Here is a 21,346-nt window from a genome sequence, read left to right on the forward strand (position 1 = left end):
TCACAGTGACTAAGTCACCGACACATGAAAACAGAAACGAATGAACTCTGGGTCCTCTTTATTTACAGCACCGCTCCACAGCTGAGGCGAAGTGAGGAGCTGAGACGCAGGCCTTAGTAAAGTTTAGTGACTGGTTCAAAGTGACAGAACCACTGGACTCTTCCTAACCAGGCCGGTTCTGCTTATTAATTTGGCTCCACGCGCTGCAGGCTCTTGTAGTTGTTTCAGTGCTGCAGTAAAGAATAGCAAAGAAGAACTGAAGCCTGGACGTGTGCTGGAAAGCCTGCTGATGAAGCTGAATAAGAGCCATCATCATCATCATCTTCAGTCAGAATGATTCGTTTGGTCACTTTGATAAATCTAAACAACTAAAGGTACAGGAACAGTCCGTCTTCTGTTAATATATATGTAAATAATCCTGTAAAAAAAGGACTCGTGCAGCCACTAGCGTTTTCCTCAGTGTTAGTCCACGAAGCACATTTCGATGTGAACCCGAGGGAACGCCTCGCTGTGTGAGGAGGAAATGACGACAGGAAGCAGACTACCTTACATATACATTTGTATTTAGTATACAAAAAATTGAAATATGTCACCACACAGACATGTGAAGTAATAAAAAATAAGACAAACAGTTGAAACAAGTATACAAGTCATCTTACATTACATACGTACATGGCCAATGCATTTCATCATACAACCTCTCCTAAGAGTTACAGTGGGTCAAATAACCAGAGAACTTCCATGCAATAGTAGTAGTTTTTTTTCTTTTGCTGTTTCTCAGCTACATTTCGACACCTTAGCTAGGCAGGACCACACGACATGATTCAACCACACAGCTATGCCAACCAAAGACAGCATAACGGAGCACTGCAGTGCTGCGTCTCGCCACACGGGGGAGACAGACACACAGCAGGCCTGCGACCATACAGAAATGCATTTCATAAAGGTGCAATCTGCACTGTTTGCCATGACGACAAACTCCACAACGATTGGCCCTTTATCGTACACTGTTAGCGACACTTCTAACTTCGACATGAGCAACTATAATCCCTTTAGTTTGAATTGTTTTAGTTTTACGAGCTAAATATTCAGGTACATGTAGATATTCATAACGCATTCCTTTTCTGAGGATTATTCTGTACATGACTGGATGTCACTGATATTCGTGTGTTTTCCTTCCTTTATGTCACAGATTGTTGAAAAGTCTTGTGTTTTACTACAATACAATATGAAATAGTACCAAAAACTGGACACTAAAAAACTTGGCTTAAAACAATACTGTCTCTTATGCACTACCCCAAACTGTCTCACTGACACCGACACATGCCCGCCCACCGTGCACGCACGCAAACACACCTGTCACGCACGCATTCATGTGCTTGTGCACAAACACACACACACACACAGTCTAAACAATGGGATAAATTAAGACAGAATATTTTAAGACCCATGCAAGCTCCTCCACTCCCACAGGCAGAACTCAGGCAGCAAGGTTGTACAGCCCCCGTGTGTTTGGCAAGCTCGTCTGTCACATCTTCACAGTTAAGAATAGTTACCCAAAGAAATTGACCAAGATCAGGCGACTGAAGCAAGAACACGCTGGAGGGGCATAGCCAAATAATTCTTCAACTGATCAGAGGATGCTTCTGGAAGCGAGCAAAAGGTTTGCAGGTAGACCTCTAAAGTAGAGTTATGAAACAGACAAGCTTTGACTGAAACCTCCAGTTAAACCTTTGTGTCTCACTGAAAATCTCTTTTTTCTCATTGAAAAGTTAAGAACGATGACACGGGCTATGATTATGAGTCTGTGCGTGGCTTTACTGAGATGAAACCCAAGAGGATGAGTTCACGGTTACATGTTTATACTTTGACTGCAGCGCTGATGTGATCGTTTGGCAGGAAATCTGTCCTAACTCGACAGGTTACTGAGAGGATTGAACAAATACAAGCAGTTAGACCATCGTTACAGTCACTGTGCTAGCTAAGAACTACAGGGAGCATCTTGGGCCGTTTGCCCAGTCTGAGGGAAACAGCACAGCCTTTCTCCAATGAGCTGTTTAATAATGAGACGCTGATCTGGCAGTATGGAGCAAACTTGAATACCTTGCCATTTTAAAGAACTTGGTTTGGATCGGGAATAATAAAATGCCAATCAGGACACCCGCCAGTGAACCAAGCTGTCAGAGAGTCTAACTGCTGGTGTTTCTGTCATGTGACCACAGATCTCAGGGGGGACCTCGCTGTGCATACTGTCAGAAATGAGGGCTGAACGAATGAAGGCAGTATTTCTTTTAATGTGCTGATCCTAGATCAGAAGCTGAGGGTAACTTCAGAGCTGAAGGCGTATTCACAGTTCATGTTCTATCTAGTCAACACTGCATTATTTCAAGCAAGCATAGCTGAGAAACAAAAGACTTTGCAGTAAGAAGATAAGAAGTCTTTGTGAGCCCTCGTGGCAACATGACACGTGTCTATGAGTACAAAGCAGTTGGACAGTCATTGTCTTTCACAGAGAACCTATGACCTTACTCTGTAATGGTTAAAAAAACTGGGTTAAATATTGGTCCTACCAATATGATTTTGAAAAAACATCGATATAAAGAAAGCAATCTCAGCAGTGCACACTCACTCTCGCTAGTTTTCTTTCTCATCCTCTCAGAGAAGTAGTGGTTGTTGTTCATGGTGATGTGGTGTAGTGTTAGCAGTGCTTCCTCCTTAGAACATGGTGCATCTCTTCCCCCTCTTCTTCACGGGTGGGGGGCAGAGCACAGCCCGGATGGCCTCGTCAAATACCGTCTTCAGGCCTCGCTGGGTCAGCGCAGAGCACTCCAAGTACTTCACGGCTCCTGAGGACCAGGGAGAGGGCATGATGGGAAAACTCCTGATACGCCCCTCTACATTACCCGACAGAGCACCTAGCACTCACCGAAGGGCCCCACCAGATAACTGTCCATGCAAATACTGAGGAGAGTAAATAAAGCAGGGGTCTCACACTGGAAGGAGCTGAGGGCCACTGCTGGCACTGTCGTCTGAAGGATACTTTTGTGTTCAATTAATACAAAAACAAACATTTCTGAAAATGTTTTGTTTGCTTTTTTTAAATTTCAAATATCATATAGGCCCCGGGGCAGACCCAGGACACGCTGGAGAGATTATCTCTCCAGCGTGTCCTGGGAACGCCTCGGTGTCCCCCCGGATAAGCTGGAGGAGGCGGAGGGGGAGGTCTGGGCTTCTCTGCTCGGGCTGCTGCCCCCGCGACCCGGCCCCGGATAGGCAGAAGAAAATGGATGGAAATATTATATAGCAATATCTTAACTAACTGAATCGTTTCATTGAAAGAGCAAATAAACACACTGGTCCTCTGTCTGTCACACACGTTCGTATTGAACAAAATACAAGTGCAAGTGACACATGAGTTCGTGCGAGTGGCCCCCGGGCCGCGAGTTTGAGACCCCTGGAACTATTACAGCAGGTGCGTGATCGTTTTTTCCTCCTTGACACAAGGCGAGTGGAATTCAAATCACAATATACATATTTCCTAATAATTTTTTATTTTAAATGAAATCGTTTAATCTTGTTTTTAAACACTGTTTATTTTGGGTGTTTAAAAAGAACGTAGCAGATGACACGCTGTCTCTACCCACTGCTAAACACAGCCACAGTTCAACTACTGGGAAGCTGAGCAACATGTACATATAAAAACAAAACAAAGTGATTTACAAATCTCATAAACCAATACTTTATTCACAATAGAACATCTCCAAAAGGTTGCGACAGGAGTATGTCTCCATCTTTGTAGTATCTTTTTCTAACATCTGGAAACAGGAGAGCAGCTGTGGAGTTTCGGGAGAGGAACTTTGTCCCGTTCTTGTCTGACAGAGGATTCTAGCTCAGCAGTCCTGGATCTTCAGTTTGATTTATATCGAGAGAACTCACAACAACACTTGCCTCGAGGAGCTCTTCTCGTCCATCTTTTTCTGAACAGTATGCTGTCATTGGTCCATAATTTGTAGACACAGTTTGGTCCCGCCTACTTCTGAGGAACTCTTTTTGTACCCAGACATGTTACTGACCTGTTGTCATTTAAACTGATTAGTTATAATTATTATTAGTTATAAAAACGCAACAGCAGATGACCGCCCCTCCCTGAGCCTGGTTCTGCTGGAGGTTTCTTCCTGTTAAAGGGGAGTTTTTCCTTCCCACTGTCGCCAAAGTGCTTGCTCATAGGGGTCATATGATTATTGGGTTTTCTCTGTATGTATTGTTGTAGGGTCGAGCTTACAGTATAAAGCACCTTGAGGTCACTGTTGTTGTGATTTGGAGCGGTCTAAATACAATTAAACTGAATTGAAATTGTTCCTCCAGCTGTTTCCTTTTAGGACCACTGAGTTTTCCAGCCTGCTGTTGCACCTGGCCCAACCTTTTTGAAACATTTGCTGTCATCAGACTCAAAATGAGTCAAGATTCTTTGTGAAATCGTTCAAAATTAAGAGTTTAAAGATTTAACAGGTTTTCTGTGTTCTATTGTGAATACAATAGGGATTTATGAGATTTGCAAATCATTGCATTTTGTTGTTTTTAAAATGATTTTTTTAAAATTGGAGTTAAAAATTACTTTTCTAAACGAGTTGGTCCCTGCACAGAGTGGCACAGATCATTCATAAAAACAATGATGCTGCACAACAACAGTCATACAATCACATGTATGAATCAGGATTACACAATCAAAACAATCATCAACATGCTGGCATGTTGGAACTTCCACAGATCCTTGAATATTACGCTGCTGTATAAACATCTGCTTCTTATCACAGCTTTTAATAATTATATACATACCGATATACAATACAATAATCAGCCATATTTGAATTGATCAAAGTGAATTAAAGGTTTACTACATCATCGGTTTGAGCGCTGCTTTCAGATAAGATTGTTGAAAGCCTTTACAAAGGCCGGAGTAACACTGGATCATCTCCTCAGTAGGACTACAACAATGGAGCAAATAATCTTCATGTGACAAGCACTTCAACTCACTTCACAGAAAACTACAAACGTGGTTATAAAGTGGTCTCTTTCTCCAGCTGTACATACGATTCATGTGCCCACAGCATTTATAGGCTAACATTGCCTTTCCCAGCTATCCTAATACCAGCAGAGGTCTCCAGGTAGTTCTGTCCCTATCTGACATTCTTGGGTCTTTATCCTACAATATGAATTGCTTTGGGTTGACAGTTACTGTAAATTGGCTCTTGAACAGGTGAGATGGATACCAGTGAGCTGAGTATTGAGATGAGGTCAGGACAAAAAGGCACATATGGAAGTCACTCATAGTGACTGACACTGACAGCAGATCGAGTCCAAAGAATTCCTGACTCCTTGTGACTCCCGGTCTAATCCGGTTGTTCAGTGATGACGCGACGAATCCTACTTCCGGGTCTAAAGTAGTCTGCGTTTAATATGGCTTTTGTGTTGTTAACATGTTTAATGTTATGTATTTTCTTCTATTTGATCTCAAAAAGCTCCTAAAACAGTCAGTGATCACTGTTGACCTCCCTCGGCTTTTATTACCGCTAATCATTTATTTAAGCTCAGTTTTTAAAACCTTAGGATGTAACTACAGCCCAGCCCATGCAGCAGTATATGAATGACTAACCTCGTACTGTGGATGGATTATCTCAGTTGTTCTCCTGGCTGAAGTTTGGTCCTTTTACAGCATCCTGCCATGCGATTACATTTGTTCCTGACCACCGAGAACACTCACGTTAACTTTTATCGAGTGGAAAAAAAGTTAGCTTGTTTATATTATGCTAACGTAGCTGTGTCGCTAGCGGTCACGCAGCACATCATTATATACCAGCTAGCCCAACTTCAGTAACCCTACAAACGTTACTGCTGTTTAGTTTTCTGTCTTCATTTATGCTGGAAGTGATAACAGAGCTGTACGTTTTAATTTGTTTCCAAAACCCCGCAGTCAGGACATGCTATATTGTATTTAGATAGAAGCTAGCGAGCTAACTCCCTGCTAACTTCTAACTCCGTTAAATGTCATAAATTCCGTTTTCATGGATGCCTGGATGTTAAACTCAATTGTTACACCTGGTAGAGCAGAACGCTGATCATTTTATTAAAGATGAAAGACTTTAGACAGTTTTCAACTCTCAGTAATGCCACAGTGATCGTTTGATATATGGACCAGTTTAGACCCAGACACGGCTAGTGACGTCAGACTGAACAACCGGATAGCAACAACATTCCCCAACAGATATCTGGTCACTGTTTTCTCACAGTCACTGTGGTCATGATTTCTAAATCCACGTGTCTTTAACAATCATGTTGGAAAGTTAATAAGCTTCAAAGGTTTATAGAAGGATGTTTCATTGACAGTTGGCTGGAACTGTGTGCAATTCATGGTTCCTCACTTACACAAACATCATTCTCCAATCACGCCTTCGTGCTTCTGCTCGTCAGTGGGGTGTGGGCATGTTCCAGCATTCTGAGGTCGGATGTTCCTCACTTTAGAGGCTGAACTCAAAGCAGCTCTAACCCAAACTAATGGACATGTTTATGTACAGGGGAGGCTGAGCACACCCTCTCCACGTGTGTGTGTGTGTGTGTGTGTGTGTGTGTGTGTGTGTGTGTGTGTGTGTGTGTGTGTGTGTGTGTGTGTGTGTGTGTGTGTACACAGAACAAACACAGCGTTATGCATTAATTAGTGAGTGAGCTTAAAAAAGTTAGTAAATGTATTTTTCGTTAGCTGCTTTCAGCCTGAATTAAGTTCTGCTGAGCACCAAGCAGCAGACGGTGGAGACTACAAAGCTGTGGACATGCTACTGCTATGCAGTGAATAATGAGCTCTTATTTTTCTTAAAATGTGACATTTCCCCAGTTTAAACATTGATTTATGTTCTATTATCAGTAAAGTACGAATTCATGAGATCTCTAAATCTACGCAGCCTGTTTTCATTTTCACAACTTTTTAGGAATCGACTTTGTAAAGCGTGTTTCTGTCCACTGTGTCACATGAGCCCTTTCCCACCTACTCGACTCGCGGATCGACTGGTCTTCCATTAGAACCCTCTAGTACCATGTCGTCATAGCAACGCGTCTGCGCGTCTCGAGACGTAATTAATATGCGACACGAACGCCACAACAAAGGTGGACATCGAAGCAAACACATGCCTGCTACTCGGTCCGTGGCGTTTCGGCACACTCAGAGATCACTGCGTTGTTTTTGTAGCCGTTTCAAAAATGGCGATTTGGACTTTCGTGAACGCTCTCATGACTCGTAACGCTACAGCCAGCCAATCAGTGGCATACAGTCTGATGATGTCACACTTAGTACCTGTTTGGATCACTTGAAATCCAAGCAGGTGCTAAAAACTGGTACCAGGAACTATGACCTAATGGGAAACCCTGAAAACCGTGCCGAGTCGCTCCGTGGAGGTTCTATTGGAAAAGGGCTTTGGTGACCTCGTTTGTAGAAAAACATAAGTTTTTTTAAGTAAAAAGTACTTATACTGCATTGTAACAATACTTTACTACAGGGAAAGCTTGTGCATTTGAAAACCTCAGTAAGAGCAAGAATGATCAGTCGAAGTTTATTCAAAAATCACATGTAAGTGTGCTGAGAAGTAGAAGAACCTACTCCGTCCATAAACAGCTGATTTCAGTTTGTCACAAGCATCCGGCCGCTGATGTTTTCACCGTGCAGGCAGGGCTTGGAAAATGATCATCAGGAAACTAATTTTAAAAGCCTTGAGGCGACTTTTGTTGTGATTTGGTAAATAAAATTGAATTGAATTAATTAGCAACTAAAACTGAGTTTACACCTACATAAGTGAGTAAATGTGCCTGGTTATATCCCACCTCTGACTAACCAATATTCTACTTAGTTCCTTCAACCCAGAAAACTGTATATACACTTTTCTTTGGATCAACTGTCACTGGTACCCAATTTAATATGTTACTTACTGAGACAACAGACAAACAGCAATCATTATATATAGCTAAATTAATGTTAGAGAAAAAACGATGCCGTTGCAGCCTCACCAATCTCTCTCGCCATGGCCAGGCCCTGCGGGTAGGTGATGGGGGACAGCTTCTTGTCCCGCAGCCTCTCAATGGTGTCTTTGTCATCTCGTAGATCCAGCTTGGTGCCCACCAGAATGATGGGTGTGTTGGGGCAATGGTGTCTCACCTCAGGGTACCACTAGGGCACCACAGGCACCCACACACAGACACAACCACACACAGATGTGTACATATGGATATACAAAAGACAAAGTCAGTGAGAGAGGAGAAAGAGAAGAGTCAGCTGGCGGCGGTGGAAGAACATCATGACCCTTTCCACAGTGACATTCAACAAACTGAGTTGTGGCTAAAGAAAACATTGTTATTAAGTTTGAATGAAGGCATGAACACAAGACATCCTCAGGCAAAGAAACCTCCAATCACATCACACGATGGGACAATCCCGTCGGAAACACAGAGACTCTACAGAGGGACCCCAGACCTCGTGAAAAGTGTGATTTCACACGAGAGCGTCTCATGATGCTCAGCAGATCAAACCACAGCCGGCCGTGACGCTCCCTCTGCAGAGTGTTTGCACTCGCTCAGGCCTCAGCCTACAATGTGTGTGTCTGCGCTCCACGTCCTGCTGGAGTATCAAATCCAGACCATTCTAAGCTGAGGACTGAACAGGTGTGATAAACCAGGTGGAGCCAAAGATGTGCCTCCTTGTGGTCAGACTCGGCGTGAAGGGGGAAAAAGGAGGGGGCGGGGTGGACGGTCAGCGTACTGACCTTAGCTCGGACGTTCTCAAAGGAGGCCGGACTGACCAGGGAGAAGCATATCAAGAACACATCCTGGGAGAGAACCAGAGACATCGCTAGTTGAGAGTGAGATCTGTGTGTGTGTGTGTGTGTGTGTGTGTGTATAAAACCACCACAAGAAATCAGCTTTATTTGAAGTCTTCGACACTTATTAAAAGTTACAACACAAAAGCCTCAAAGAGGCGTGTTTCTGCTTGATATTGTTTGTTCAAAGACATTTTAAGTGTAATAGACCGAGGACATCCAGGACAGACCCCGCCTCTCGCCTTATGGCAGCAGGGATAGGCTCCGACCACTGCAAGCCTAAACTGGATAAGACAGTGGATGAATGTTTGGTGCTTATCTACACAAGAAGTGGTTATCAACATAGTGGGCAAATATACACAGCGGTCCCTCGTTTATCCCGGGAGTTACGTTCTAAAAATAACCCGCGATAGGTGAAATCTCCGAAGTAGGCAGCTTTATTTCTTACAGTTATTACTAGGGGTGGGGGAAAAATCGATACTGTGTAGTATCGTGATATTTTGTTTGCTAATAATGTATCGATACAGCGACAGCAGAAATCGATATTTTGTTACAAAAAAGGTTTTCGTGCTCTGACTTCAGAGCACGTTGATCCTTTTTCTGAGCAAGAATCCTGACACTGTCCAAATGTGTTTAACTGTTTTATGGCAGCAATAAACATGACAGTTTACTTATTTTAATTTAAGACATGTTTTATTTTAATTACGTTTAAAACTTTTTTATTTAATGTAAAATTATATTTTGTTTTAATTTACTTTCAAATTCTTCAGTTGCTGAAGGGGCTGCATAGTTTTCATATTGCATAGTTCAGAATAGCTATAATTGTACCAGATGCATTCAGTTAAGTTGGACTAGACTGTAATACAAACCGTTCAGTTTGTCAACAATAAAACTGAAATGAGAGAAAGACTGAGTGTGAGACTTTGATATTAGATAAAATGAATATTGATAAAGTTTAACTTTATGTACAGAATCTGAATATTGCAATATATTTTTAAAAATATACGAGACTGATTGACAATGGTCTACAGCCAATCAGGACGCAGAACACAATGTGCTGTAATAAAAAAAAAATCAAAAAGAAAAAAAAAAAATCAGCGAGGCCATGATAGGTGAACCGCGTTATAGCGAGGGAGCACTGTGCATGAAAACCTTCCCTTGAACTGGAGCCCCGCCCACACGTGCGCGGTACTTTGGTAACTGTAGCTTTTCCTCAGTGTTTAGGCTGTTTTTCAGTGTTTTTCATACACAAGTAAATGACGTTTTATGTCAAAATCCCCATTTTTATAAAAACACAGGGCTTCTTAAAGCCCTTCCAGGGTGAACACTTTCAGGAACCATGGTTCTGCTCGTACACTTGGCGAAGGAAAATGATTTCATCTTGGACGTCAAAGGTGTGCGCCGTTATCGCCTCTTTTGATGTCAGACCGTGCTGACCAACGTCTCACCGCCTGTTTTCTCGGCATCGTCATCAGTGTTTGACATCATTTTTTGCTTTTCACGCGGACAGAGATATGAAAGTGAAAATCCCTGTTTGAATCAGTGCCTGTGTGCATAATCGCCTCCCAGATCATCCTTTTGGCCGTTTCCAGGCAGCTTCCACCTGCTATTTCTGGATTGCTCCCTGGAAGTTCTGTTGTGCCCACACTGCACAGGCGGATTTCATCAGACTTCAAATCCAATTCTTTTGCAAACTAACCTGAATTTCACGTGAAGGACTGTCGTTGTTGATGAGAGCTGGCAGTTTGCAGTTACAGAGTCAGCAGCTTTAAAGCTGAACGCTGCATGTTGGAGGAGCCCGCTCATAGTGGAACACCCTGGGGTGTCTGGGGGAGAACATTCAGCAGATCTATCCTGTGCCAGTGCACAATGCAGTGAAAATGGTGGCATTTTTTTGCTCACTAACTGGATAACCTGCCACAACAATCACGATGACGGACTGCCAGAGTTCCAGCATGCATTGCAGATGGGGAAGGGAAGCAGTTGCTAATCTTGAATGGGAGATCGCAGAACAGCCTTTTCCTCACACCCTGTTAGCCATCTGAACTGGTGAGTGTAGTTTGGACTTCTTGAAATATTGGCATAATCATTAATTTAAGGCATACAGTTTTCATATTGAACGGATAAACTGATAAATGCTGGGGTCTACAAAGCATTACAGCAACCTTTGTACATTAACCACCTTCCATTTCATTCTCTTACTCGTTCATCTAAACAGGTCACACAGGAAGCTCGGTTCAGTCACGTATCTGTGGCATGCTGTGAGTGTGTGGGAGGAAAGAGTAGGAATACCGTCTGTGGGTAAGACAGTGGTCTGAGCCTGTCGTAGTCCTCCTGTCCTGCTGTATCCCACAGACCCAGATTCACTGGTTTCCCATCCACCATCACATTGGCAGAGTAGTTGTCAAAGCTGCAGGGAATTGGACAGCACACTGAGTAAAAAGCAGCTGAGACTACTGACAACAGTAGTGCGATTACTCCTAAACAACACTTTGCAGAACTACATGACCGCCTAGATAAGGGTTGGTAAATATTTAAGGAAGCTTTTTCTCCTCCAAGTCTACTTTTTGGTGTTGCATTACTATATTTGATAAAAGCTTTTAAAAGAGGGAATGAAATTTAAGGGACAGCAAACAGTCCAGTCCAGAGCTGAACTGGGAGTTCCTCATTCAGCCCAGTGCTCACTGGGCTCTCAGGTATCAGGTTCTTCTGCTGCGGATGGGTCCAGCACTTTGAAACTGAATTACTCTACTAACTCTAATTTGATATGAACTGGTTTCCAACCTATGGGATATATGCTGCTCATATTAAAGAGCCACCTGCCAGTTGGTTTAACACGACTGAGGTGAGATGCAGATATTTGAAAAACAGGATTTAAGGGAACTTTCTGGGCTTGGCACAGTTGTCATGATTATTTTGTTATGCTGGTTTAAAAGTGTAACATTTGTGTCACGACGTAGCTGATAAACACTGAAATATCTTAACAGCTTAAAATTTGAAAAGTTAAAAAACATTAAGGAGTATACATAACATCAGTCTGTTTGATTTGCAATATTAAATATATAAATACTACAAATATCATCCATCGATAAGCATGGATAGTTTCTCGGTGTACAGAACTGTGCAGGAGTTTGCAGCACATTCACAGCTCGCTGAATGAGCGATATCTTTTATTTTATCTGATTTCATTTGACATTCATTCGTCTCTTTTCTGTGTTCTCTTTCTTGTCAACTAAGTTCTTGCAGGAGAACAGCTGTATTATTATTATAATTATTATTAAATCCTTTGTGTGAAACCTTTAGACAGCACAGTGTCTTTGACAGAGCGCTCAGCCCTACAGCGTTACATGGTGGTATTGTGAGAGCATGAGGAGTGTTCGGGTTACTCACACAGTGGGGATGTATTCACCGGGGAAGGCATTGGTGGTGTAACTAATCAGCAGACAGGTCTTACCCACAGCCCTGAGGAAGTGACAGCAGAGGATCCAAAATTAGGCTGCAGCTCCACTCTCATACAAACCTGAGCGTAAACAGGCCACATGCATGTGTGAGCACAATGGAGGCCTCTATCCCCTTTCAGCTGAGTGCCACACAGACATTGGCCTACATACATGTTGCCTAGGGACACAGTAGCCTTCTATGGTAGCCACACACACACACACATGCACACACACACGCACACACACACACACACACACACGCACACACACACACACACACACACACATCCTTGTGGGGACATCTCATGGACATAATGCAACCATCAAAGATGAATGCCTGACCCTGACCATAACCTAATGTAACCCTGACACTAGAACGAGTAAAACCACATTTTGAGTCTCAGAAACGCCTTCAGACTCGTGGGGGATTTTGGTCCCCACGAGTATAGTAAGCCTCCAATTTTTGGTCCCCACAAAGATGTTCATACCTGTCCACACACAGTTACTCGCAGACATAGCCCACCTCTCCTCTGCTCACAGGCCAACAGCACCCCTCCGACTCGAGCCACTCGATGCTACTGGTGGCGGCATGGATGAGTATTGGCTGGCTGCTCATGCATGACTCATGAGCGATTCTGTGTGCTCGTCTCCACAGACGTGACCAACAGCAGTGACACGCGGTGGCAAAATGTGTGACTGATATAAAAGTGATTTGAGGTCAGTGGGACTCTGTTTGGTCAGAAGGGAAACACTGACACTTACAGCTGCTTCATTAGTCAGTTTCAATGATTACGACTATTCTTCAGAAGATCGAGTGGCTCATCTACTGATCTGAACACTGGTGGTGTGATCCCCAGCTCATCCAGGCTGTCCTTGGGCAGCACACAAAACCCAAAGATCTATGTGACTGTGTCACAGATACAAGAGCTTAGAGGCCACAGAGTAAGAACTGCATAAATAAGGAAGTAGTTAGGGCTGAAGATGCTAAAATGCTTGCTGGGAGGGACCAACATGGCCAGGGTTAGAAATGAGTCCATCAAAGGGTAAGCTCAGGCCCCGCAGTTCTTTTCTAAAAATCAGACGTGGCTTTGATATGCAAGCAGATTTTAGGTCCTTCAAGTGAAAATGAAATGATGCTTCAGAATAACTACCCGCCGTGCAGGAGAGAAAGCATGCAGGAGCAGACAACATGCGAAGTTCAAAACCAGGACTTTCTTGCTGTGAGGCAGCAGTGCTAACCACCTTACCACCGTGACACCCACTCAGGTGGAGATGTCAAGCAGAACCCGTCTCCTGGAAAATGTGCAAAGCCTTTGCTTTCACTTCCAGACCTCTGGACTCACACAGTACGTCTCTCAATCACACCTGTTTCACTCAAAACACACAAATGGTTCAGATTTGCTCTGCGTCGCACAAGCTGAAGCTGTAAGATGTACACGCTTCAACTTCAACTCAGTTTTATTTATGTAGCACCAAAACACAACAGAACAAGGTAAAACCCTGCAATAATACAAAAGTCACACATGAGTGAGTTTAAATGTCTCCAAACAGATCCGCAGGAACAGGAAGTTGAAACAACTGCAGGGAAACAGAGATGCTGTTACACAAACACACACAGTGCTACACATGCAGATGTACAGCAGTGAATGCACAGGTACTGGTAATACCACATCCCTGCTCCGAGTGTGAAGCTGGCCCACGACCCCGACACTGAAGCTGCGAACCTGCTGTCCTTCACTTCATTACGTCCCTGCGTGCTACTGTCAGCGTGGGTCAAGTAACGTGAACGGCACCAGGTAACAATCTGAAGACACCAAACACACAGCTAGCAGCATCTGTACAGTCTGTATTAAAGCTGTTTGTGGCAGCTGACGAGAAAAACACACATTTTTATATCCCGCCCACCTCATAAACAGCCTCATCGCACATAACAGCAGGTTCCTGTTAGAAACAGCTTTCTGAGCCCTGCGGTGGCTGTGTGCGACATTTAAAGTCAGTGGATTCCAACCACAGACTGCATAACAAAGATGCAAGTATCCACCGCAGGGTCACGCTGTCACTGTCACGCTGTCGCTCTTTGAATCCTCACATTAGCCGGGCACGGCGGCTCAGTAGCAGACCCAGGTGTATTCTTCCTGGTGACTGCAGTGTGATGTCATCAGTATAACTTGACACCTTGGAGGTGAGACTAGATTAAACTGCTGAGCATCATTTCCACAGAGACTTTGGTGAAACTGGAGGTCTTTTCCTGGTGGCCATTAGAAGTAATGCATCTCTAAGGTGCCATTGCTTTTCACACCCAGAAGCTACTGCCATCTTTACTTACAGTCTGTGCTTCTAAAATGAAAAAAAGACTATTTAAAGATTTTTTTAAATGACATTTATATAATTTTGCTGCATTTTTAAAAAAAACAACAACTTTTGCTACAAATCCAAGACAGCCCGTTTCTCTACAAGTCAAAGACTCACACCTGTGCAGACTGTGGCACATTTAGCTCAGTGCAGATGATCTGGTCAGAAAGAGCCATAAAACCAGTGCAGCTGTTCGGAAATATCCGGCTAAGCCCTCGAGGTTAAAAATTCAGCAACTGGACGATGTTTTAAAAGTTGCTGAATGCGTGTTAAAGAAGTGTGATCTCAGTAATGACCAATAAGAAGTGAGACTAGGACTCCTGCAGGGATCGAGCGGCCCCAGCTCCCTCTGGAGGCAGGCGAGGGCTTCTCGACTTGAAAGGTAAACTGAGCTCGTAGGTTGGACGGCTCCGTGTGTCTGCACACAGCACCGTGCTGTAAACACAGTGTGTGCAGACAGCAGCACTCGGCATTCTTTTATTTTCCCATTTTGCCTTTGATGATAAAAAAGACCTTTGGCCGCTCCTGATGTTTGTAAGAACTGATAGGAGTGCCGGTGGCTTTAATCAGCGACCACTAATCATATTAGCATTTCCAAACGGCGCGGCGCACTCTCGCAGCAGACTTCAGTGCACATGCCGCTGGGTGGGATCTGGATGCAGTAGGAGCAGAATTAGGGCAGCGGGGCCTGCTGCTTGCCACTGACAGGGCCACAAATTCCTTAGCGTGCATCAGCACTTCAGCCCGCCTTCAATGGCCTACCAGGCGTGTAGGTGTTCCCGCAGCATCTCGATGCTCGGCTCCTGCCTTTGCGCTGGATGAAGACGTGATCACATGCAGATGCCCGTGGAGCTGTATCTGAGAAAGAGAGGCGGCCGACGGATCGCCGAGCCCCAGCCCCTTTTCACTACATAGCATCCTCCCATCATCCATCCATCAGTGGATGCATCACTGAACCCCACATGACAAATGTGCCGTTTCTGTGAGCGTGCTCTTACCCGTCGCCGACCACCACACACTTAATCGCCTGCATTTGGACAGCAGCTGGAGGCTTTCAGGGAGCCGGCGCTGGGAGTTCACCGATCCGACAGTAAGCGCTGAGGTCTCGTACGAGAACAGCGGGCCAGTCCGCTCAGCGATGGAGCCGCAGTGAAAAGGGTCGATGACGAGCAGTTACGACAGTCTCCGAGAAGTGCCGAGCGTTCTTAAAGGGACAGAGGCGGAACAGAAGAACGCCAGTAGACGAAGAGATGGCTCGCTCCGATCACTTCCGCCATCGCTACATGCTACCAGCGATGCTGCTTACGTTACATCAAAGACAGCTAGTACAGGGCGATCCACGTGACTGAGCACAACGATATTTAGTTTAACCCGTCGGACGGTCCCGAGCTAAGCCTCGTGAGACGCACAAGTTGTTGTGTGTTCGCTGCCTTCAGACATATTCAGAAACGCAGACCAGAAACGTACTTAATCGCCAGATTGTGGAAACGTTTAGAATCGATCATATTCGATATACTCGATCCAAAAGAAATTTGTCTTGAACAAGTTTCCTTGTTGAAAGTGGAAACTTTCAATTGATGAAAGTTTCAACGCATTAAAAAGAAATCTTAAAGGACCCGATCCCCTGGATATGAATTTCAGCAGCGCAGCAGCTTTACGTTAAAGCTCCACAAGCTTGTGCCTGAACCATCTTGGCAGTTAATGATCTTTGGCTGCAGTTTCAATACTAGTGACCTCATGCATCCCCACCCCAACAACACGCCACACCATCACTACTGTAACCTTATCTGTTAGAATAATCCAGATCAAGCACAATGCATTAACACAAAACAACGCAACGCTGGTTTGTCACTGATAGCAGACCTGAAACACAACAGCTTTATTTGGACTTTCATTATAAAATGTAAAAACAGCAGGTGTCCTGCTCTGCATCAGTGTCTACTCTGTAGTATACAATATTAAGGCATATCTGAACCAAATATCATTTTGACTGTAAACATGTACGTTTACTCAAACTGGATAAATGTGGCAGAAATGACGCTGGCTTGCAGTGAAAGCTAAGTACAGTTTATCACGTGTACTGTGTGAGCGAAGGACATAAAAATGGAAATTTATGACACAAGACCAGGTTCTGATCACAGGACTCCTTCAGCAGCGCTGACCTTCACATGTGGAAGGTCATAGTCACCATGTGCTGGATGTGTGTGAACAGCTGTGTGACTGTGAAACATCTGCAGATGTTTGATGGCTGCCTTGCAGCCTCTGGACTGTTAGAAGTTTTTGAAATCGGTATTTATTCAGACAGCTCTCTCTTCTTCCCCTCAGCCACTGTAAATCCATTCGCTCCATCATTCAGTGAAGCCATAGTTCCTTTTACAAATGCACAGCCGATTCTTATTTTTCATCATGTGAAAACCTTGTTGCTTTCTACTACACTCACTGGAACGTGTGGAAAGTGTTGGCACTTAAAGTGCGCTGTGTATTTATTAAAAGTAGCAATAAAAAAAGAAAGTAGCACACCATTGAACTGAGCACGTCCTGATGAGATTTGTCATTTTTAACATTATGTTAGGTATGGTTATTATTTGCTGAGCACTGATCGTCCACGTCAGAATATTCTTCAGCTCTGTGGAGCTATGCCTGGTCCTGCCCAGTGCGGGAGCCCTGAGAGAGGCCCTGCTGGCTCATTTCTGGAGGCTGCTGTGGTGTCCCAGAGGAGAACCGTGAATGTACGAGAGGACGGCACTCTGCAAATAGCTGGCTCTGTTGGCCTCATCCTCCCTAATCCTATGGATCTCTGCCTCCTTCAGCCGCAGCTTCTCCAACATGGAAGACATCTCGCTCTCTTTGTCCAGAAGAGCCTCCCTGTGGTTACTACTCAGCACTACAAGAGGGCAAACCGGAGAGAGAACAGCATGAAAGAGAGCAGCACAGAATCAAGTCACACTGTTGCTTCCAGACAGTCCTGGCACAAAGACGCAAAGTTTATGTAAAGTTTAAAAGTAACCGGAACAAAAGCGGACGGCGAACCTTTAAGCTCTCTTTCCAGAGCGCTGATCTTTTCTTTAAGTGCTCCCTGTGCCGTCCTCTCTGCCTGGAGATGTCCAATCTGCTCCTGCAGCTCCACCCTCACCCGGCTCACCTCAGCCACCTTCTCCTGGTCTTTGCAGCACAGCTCCTGTAAGAGCACAGCACCCCTCATTTATCACTTCAGATTAGGCCAATTTACTTCAGCGTTTCAGGCTCTGACAATAACTGTTCGAGTCAGTGTACAGATTTGTCCCTGCTCCAACATCTTTAATTCAATTCAATTTCAGTTATTTCTCTTTTTAGATTTTATTTAAATTTTAGAACAATTCAAAGCCAATGAAAAAATTCTTTCTATGTGTGGAAACAACTTCTCTTCCACAGCTCTTGGTGCTGCATTCTGGATTCAGGACAAGGAATCAGTCAGAAATCTTTTCTTTATTTTCAGCTCCACTGCGAGTCAGGAGCTTCCCTACTTTAGACAATGCTGTTCAGATGAAAGAAGGCAGACTGTTTACTGTTACAGGACAAAAGTTCCTGCAGGCTTCCTCACAGTGTCACTGGAGGTCCACGTCACAGTGTTTACAGACCACATGCCTCTGAAACGGACTCATGAATGAATATAAGTAGCACTTTGCTGATAGGTTACTTTCATTCATTCATAAGCACGGTGGTGCAGTGGTTGGCGCTGCTGCCTCACAGAGTTCGATTCCACCTCCTGGCCGGGCCTTTCTGTGTGGAGCAGGGGTCTCGAACTCCAGGCCTCGAGGGCCGGTGTCCTGCAGCTTTTAGATGCGTCCTCGATCCAACACAGCTGATTTAAATGGCTAAATGACCTCAACATGTCCAGAAGTTCTCCAGAGGCCTGGTAATGAACTCATCATTAGATTCAGGCGTGTTGACCCAGGGTGAGATCTAAAACCTGCAGGACACCAGCCCTCGATGCCTGGAGTTCAACACCCCTATATGTGGCCTTTGGTTCGGTCTGCTACATCAGTCACCAGCCTGCACAGATGCTTGGCTGTATGCAGCCAACACTATGGTAGCTGTGCTTTCAGGGCTGCTCCTGTCTTCTGGTTTCCTGTTGACACAAGCTAGCTGTATATCTAGCATCACCGAGGTTTACTGCCTACAAAGAAATGAAGGAGACAAAATCATAACATTGATGTATCATTTATGGAGCTATGCTCGGGTATTAAAGTAGGTGCAATGGTCCAGAATGGCAATTTTGGTGTGGATGTCCAAACATGGTGGTTGCAGTGCTTCAGCATCAAGCTAGCACTGCAGCAGAGGAGTGTGCATGAAGGCAGAGCAAATCAGTCAAGATAGCTTGTGTTAGATCAAATCAAAGAGCAGTAAACCTCAGAGCAGCAGCGGCACAGGTCAGCTGATCACAGCCTGCAGACAAAGAAGACCTGCTGCAGCTCACAACAGCAACATGGAGCCAGTACTGCCAGTCTTTGACCCCGACTGGACTCGTTAGGGCTGGGTATCATCACTGATTTCTAGAATCGATTCGATCCACGATTCGATTCAATTCTATTCTATTGGAATCGGGGAAATTTTGCCTCAGACAGTCAGAAATATTATAATCCAGGTCATGCATCAGTACATTTCCATGTTTTTATATCTATCAAAAGAAAGCTGACACTTGTGAGACTTTATCAAAGGTGTGAGCATCACAGCAGAGGCCTTTGTGTCAAAGTGACTGAGGATAAAACACAGAAAAGCATGAAGGAGATTTTCCTGGCCTGGTTTTTTATAGCCGATGACCGTAAAATATTCTGCAGTAGATCAAAAACGAAAGAAAACCATTAATCAACATATGAACATAGGGCTGCTCGATTATGGCAAAAATGATAATCACGATTATTTTCACTGAAATTGAGATCGCGATTATTTGACGATATTTATTTAACCCTTTAAGACCTACCATAGAACCAAGTCCACCAGAGCTTATATTTTTTTACATGCTGTAGTGCCATTTGTGGGAGCATTTCAAGTTGTCGGGAGAGAGAGAGAGAGAGAGCTGTGCATGAAGTGAGATTTTATCCTGGTGGAAGCAAAACAGCAAAAGTCCGAGTTGTTGTCGTTTATGTGAAGCGTAGTTTGGATCTTCTTTTGCTGCTGGTTCGGTCAATAATGTTTGGAGAGAGATCAAACCAACAGCTTTAGAATCAGCTCAAAAAGGGCGTGAACACAAAGCTCGACCCGCCGAAACATCAGAATCAGCGAGCTGTCGGCTTTCAGCCCCGACCGTGCCGTCGGTGAGAAAGTCACATCGCGTTTACGTCTCTGTGCAGAAGCCTGTTCCTGCTCTCATTCACTGTTTTAGCTGTTTGGTGGTTGAAATGTTGTGAGGTTTAACCTGAGATTCTGGCGTTTCGGGCAAAAATAAATTTATATTTAAAAATTGATTCAGGATTTTAATGAATTGATATCACGTTATCCAAGCCAGAATCGATTTTAATCGATGAATCGATTATAAAGACCCACCTCTAGTGCTCATTTCTCTGTTTAGATGTGGAGGCAGAGGTTTTACTTTTATGTGCTAATATTATTTGATTGTAATGATAACAGAGCATGAGCTTCAGTTAGCTCTCCACAAAAGCATCTGGCATGTCCTACTCTGAGTACGTTTCAGAGCCTGTACTGTTTCACTGTTACTGAGTAACGTTTAACACAAGTATGGAAACACTGTGTGTACTTTAGCCACCTCTGCTGGTGGGAGTTAGAGGTGTGGCAGCTGAAACTCTGCTGTAGATACAGGAGCTACAGTGGGAGTGGTGTTTGTACAACAGGCAGCTGGTGCATCCTGACCTGCTGCAGCTCCTCTATCCTGCGTCGTAGTCCGTCCATCTCGATGCTCTGCTGGCTGTTCTTGGCCTGCAGCTCAGAGATGGTCTGTTTCTGCTGGGAACAGTGCAGCTGGACCTCCTGCAGGGATGAACGCACCGAGCGCAGCTTCTCCTCCAAGGACGACGCGTGCTCCTGCTGCTCAGAGGAATCAACACAGAAGGAAATGCTGTGGAGGGTCTTCTCAGGTATTAGAGTCCAGCTATTACAGGTGACAGTGCTTTTTAACATTAGGGAAACTTACAATATGATGCAATCCCAATACGTTGCCCATATTGATTTTCTGATCAGTTGTGTGATAAACCAACAAATCTGTGTAACTAAAGGAGAGAGCGTTTATTCTACAGAGGAGCCTGTGGAGTCAGTTTGCCTCCCCAGGTTTCTTTGTCTTTGCCACTTCAGCGAGCTTGTGCTCACTGTACGTCAAAATATTCATATATTAAATAAAATATGGTGCAGTTTGCATTTAACCCATTCATGAGGAATGATCACGTGGAGCAATGATTCATTCGTCTCTGCCTGATGCTGTGACTGCAGGGTCACTGCAGGTCAAAGCAAAAAGACGTTTTTACTCAGCTTAGAACATTTTCATTAATTTAAGGACTGAGGTCATTTTAAGGATGATTTAGATTTAGAGATTCACTCACACACACACACACACACTGACAGCATGATGACAGTTGGGTCGGTGGGGTTCAGCCACGCTCTGCTTTTCCTCAGAGCTCTGAGTAAATGACTCGTCCTGCTAGTCAAAGACAAAGTGGTGGGTGGGGAAAGAAAAGTACGGCCACCGGAGTGGAGATGCTCGTTCTCCAC

At 44.3% G+C, this 21,346-nt stretch overlaps 2 protein-coding genes across 8 annotated transcripts in view; both read right to left on the reverse strand.

Moving 5' to 3' along the window:
• Positions 1-542: 542 nt before the first annotated feature.
• On the reverse strand, positions 543-15,832 carry rac3b (Rac family small GTPase 3b). 2 transcript variants are annotated; one of them, XM_026177532.1, is made up of 6 exons: positions 15,646-15,832; positions 12,246-12,317; positions 11,148-11,265; positions 8,802-8,864; positions 8,050-8,209; positions 543-2,846 (listed from the first exon to the last, which is right to left on the reverse strand). In XM_026177532.1, the coding sequence occupies exons 1-6, from the start codon at positions 15,678-15,680 to the stop codon at positions 2,716-2,718; spliced, it is 579 nt and encodes a 192-aa protein (XP_026033317.1). In that variant the 5' UTR covers positions 15,681-15,832; the 3' UTR covers positions 543-2,715. The 2 variants fall into 2 exon arrangements, with proteins under 2 accessions (XP_026033317.1, XP_026033318.1); XM_026177533.1 differs by lacking the exon at positions 15,646-15,832 and adding an exon at positions 15,410-15,637.
• A 659-nt stretch (positions 15,833-16,491) lies between these two features.
• The window catches only part of lrrc45 (leucine rich repeat containing 45), a 13,850-nt gene continuing 8,995 nt past the window's right edge, over positions 16,492-21,346 (reverse strand). For 4 of the 6 annotated variants that reach the window (XM_026177522.1, XM_026177518.1, XM_026177520.1 and 1 more), the window contains exons 16-18: positions 20,495-20,668; positions 17,678-17,825; positions 16,492-17,531 (exon numbers count right to left, since the gene is read on the reverse strand). In XM_026177522.1, coding sequence (XP_026033307.1) covers positions 17,332-17,531; positions 17,678-17,825; positions 20,495-20,668 — 522 coding nt within the window. In that variant the 3' untranslated portion in view covers positions 16,492-17,331. The other 2 variants (XM_026177523.1, XM_026177524.1) reach the window with 2 other exon arrangements.

The sequence above is a fragment of the Astatotilapia calliptera genome, chromosome 8 (assembly GCF_900246225.1).
Source record: "Astatotilapia calliptera chromosome 8, fAstCal1.2, whole genome shotgun sequence".
In the NCBI taxonomy this organism is placed as follows: Eukaryota; Metazoa; Chordata; class Actinopteri; order Cichliformes; family Cichlidae; genus Astatotilapia; species Astatotilapia calliptera.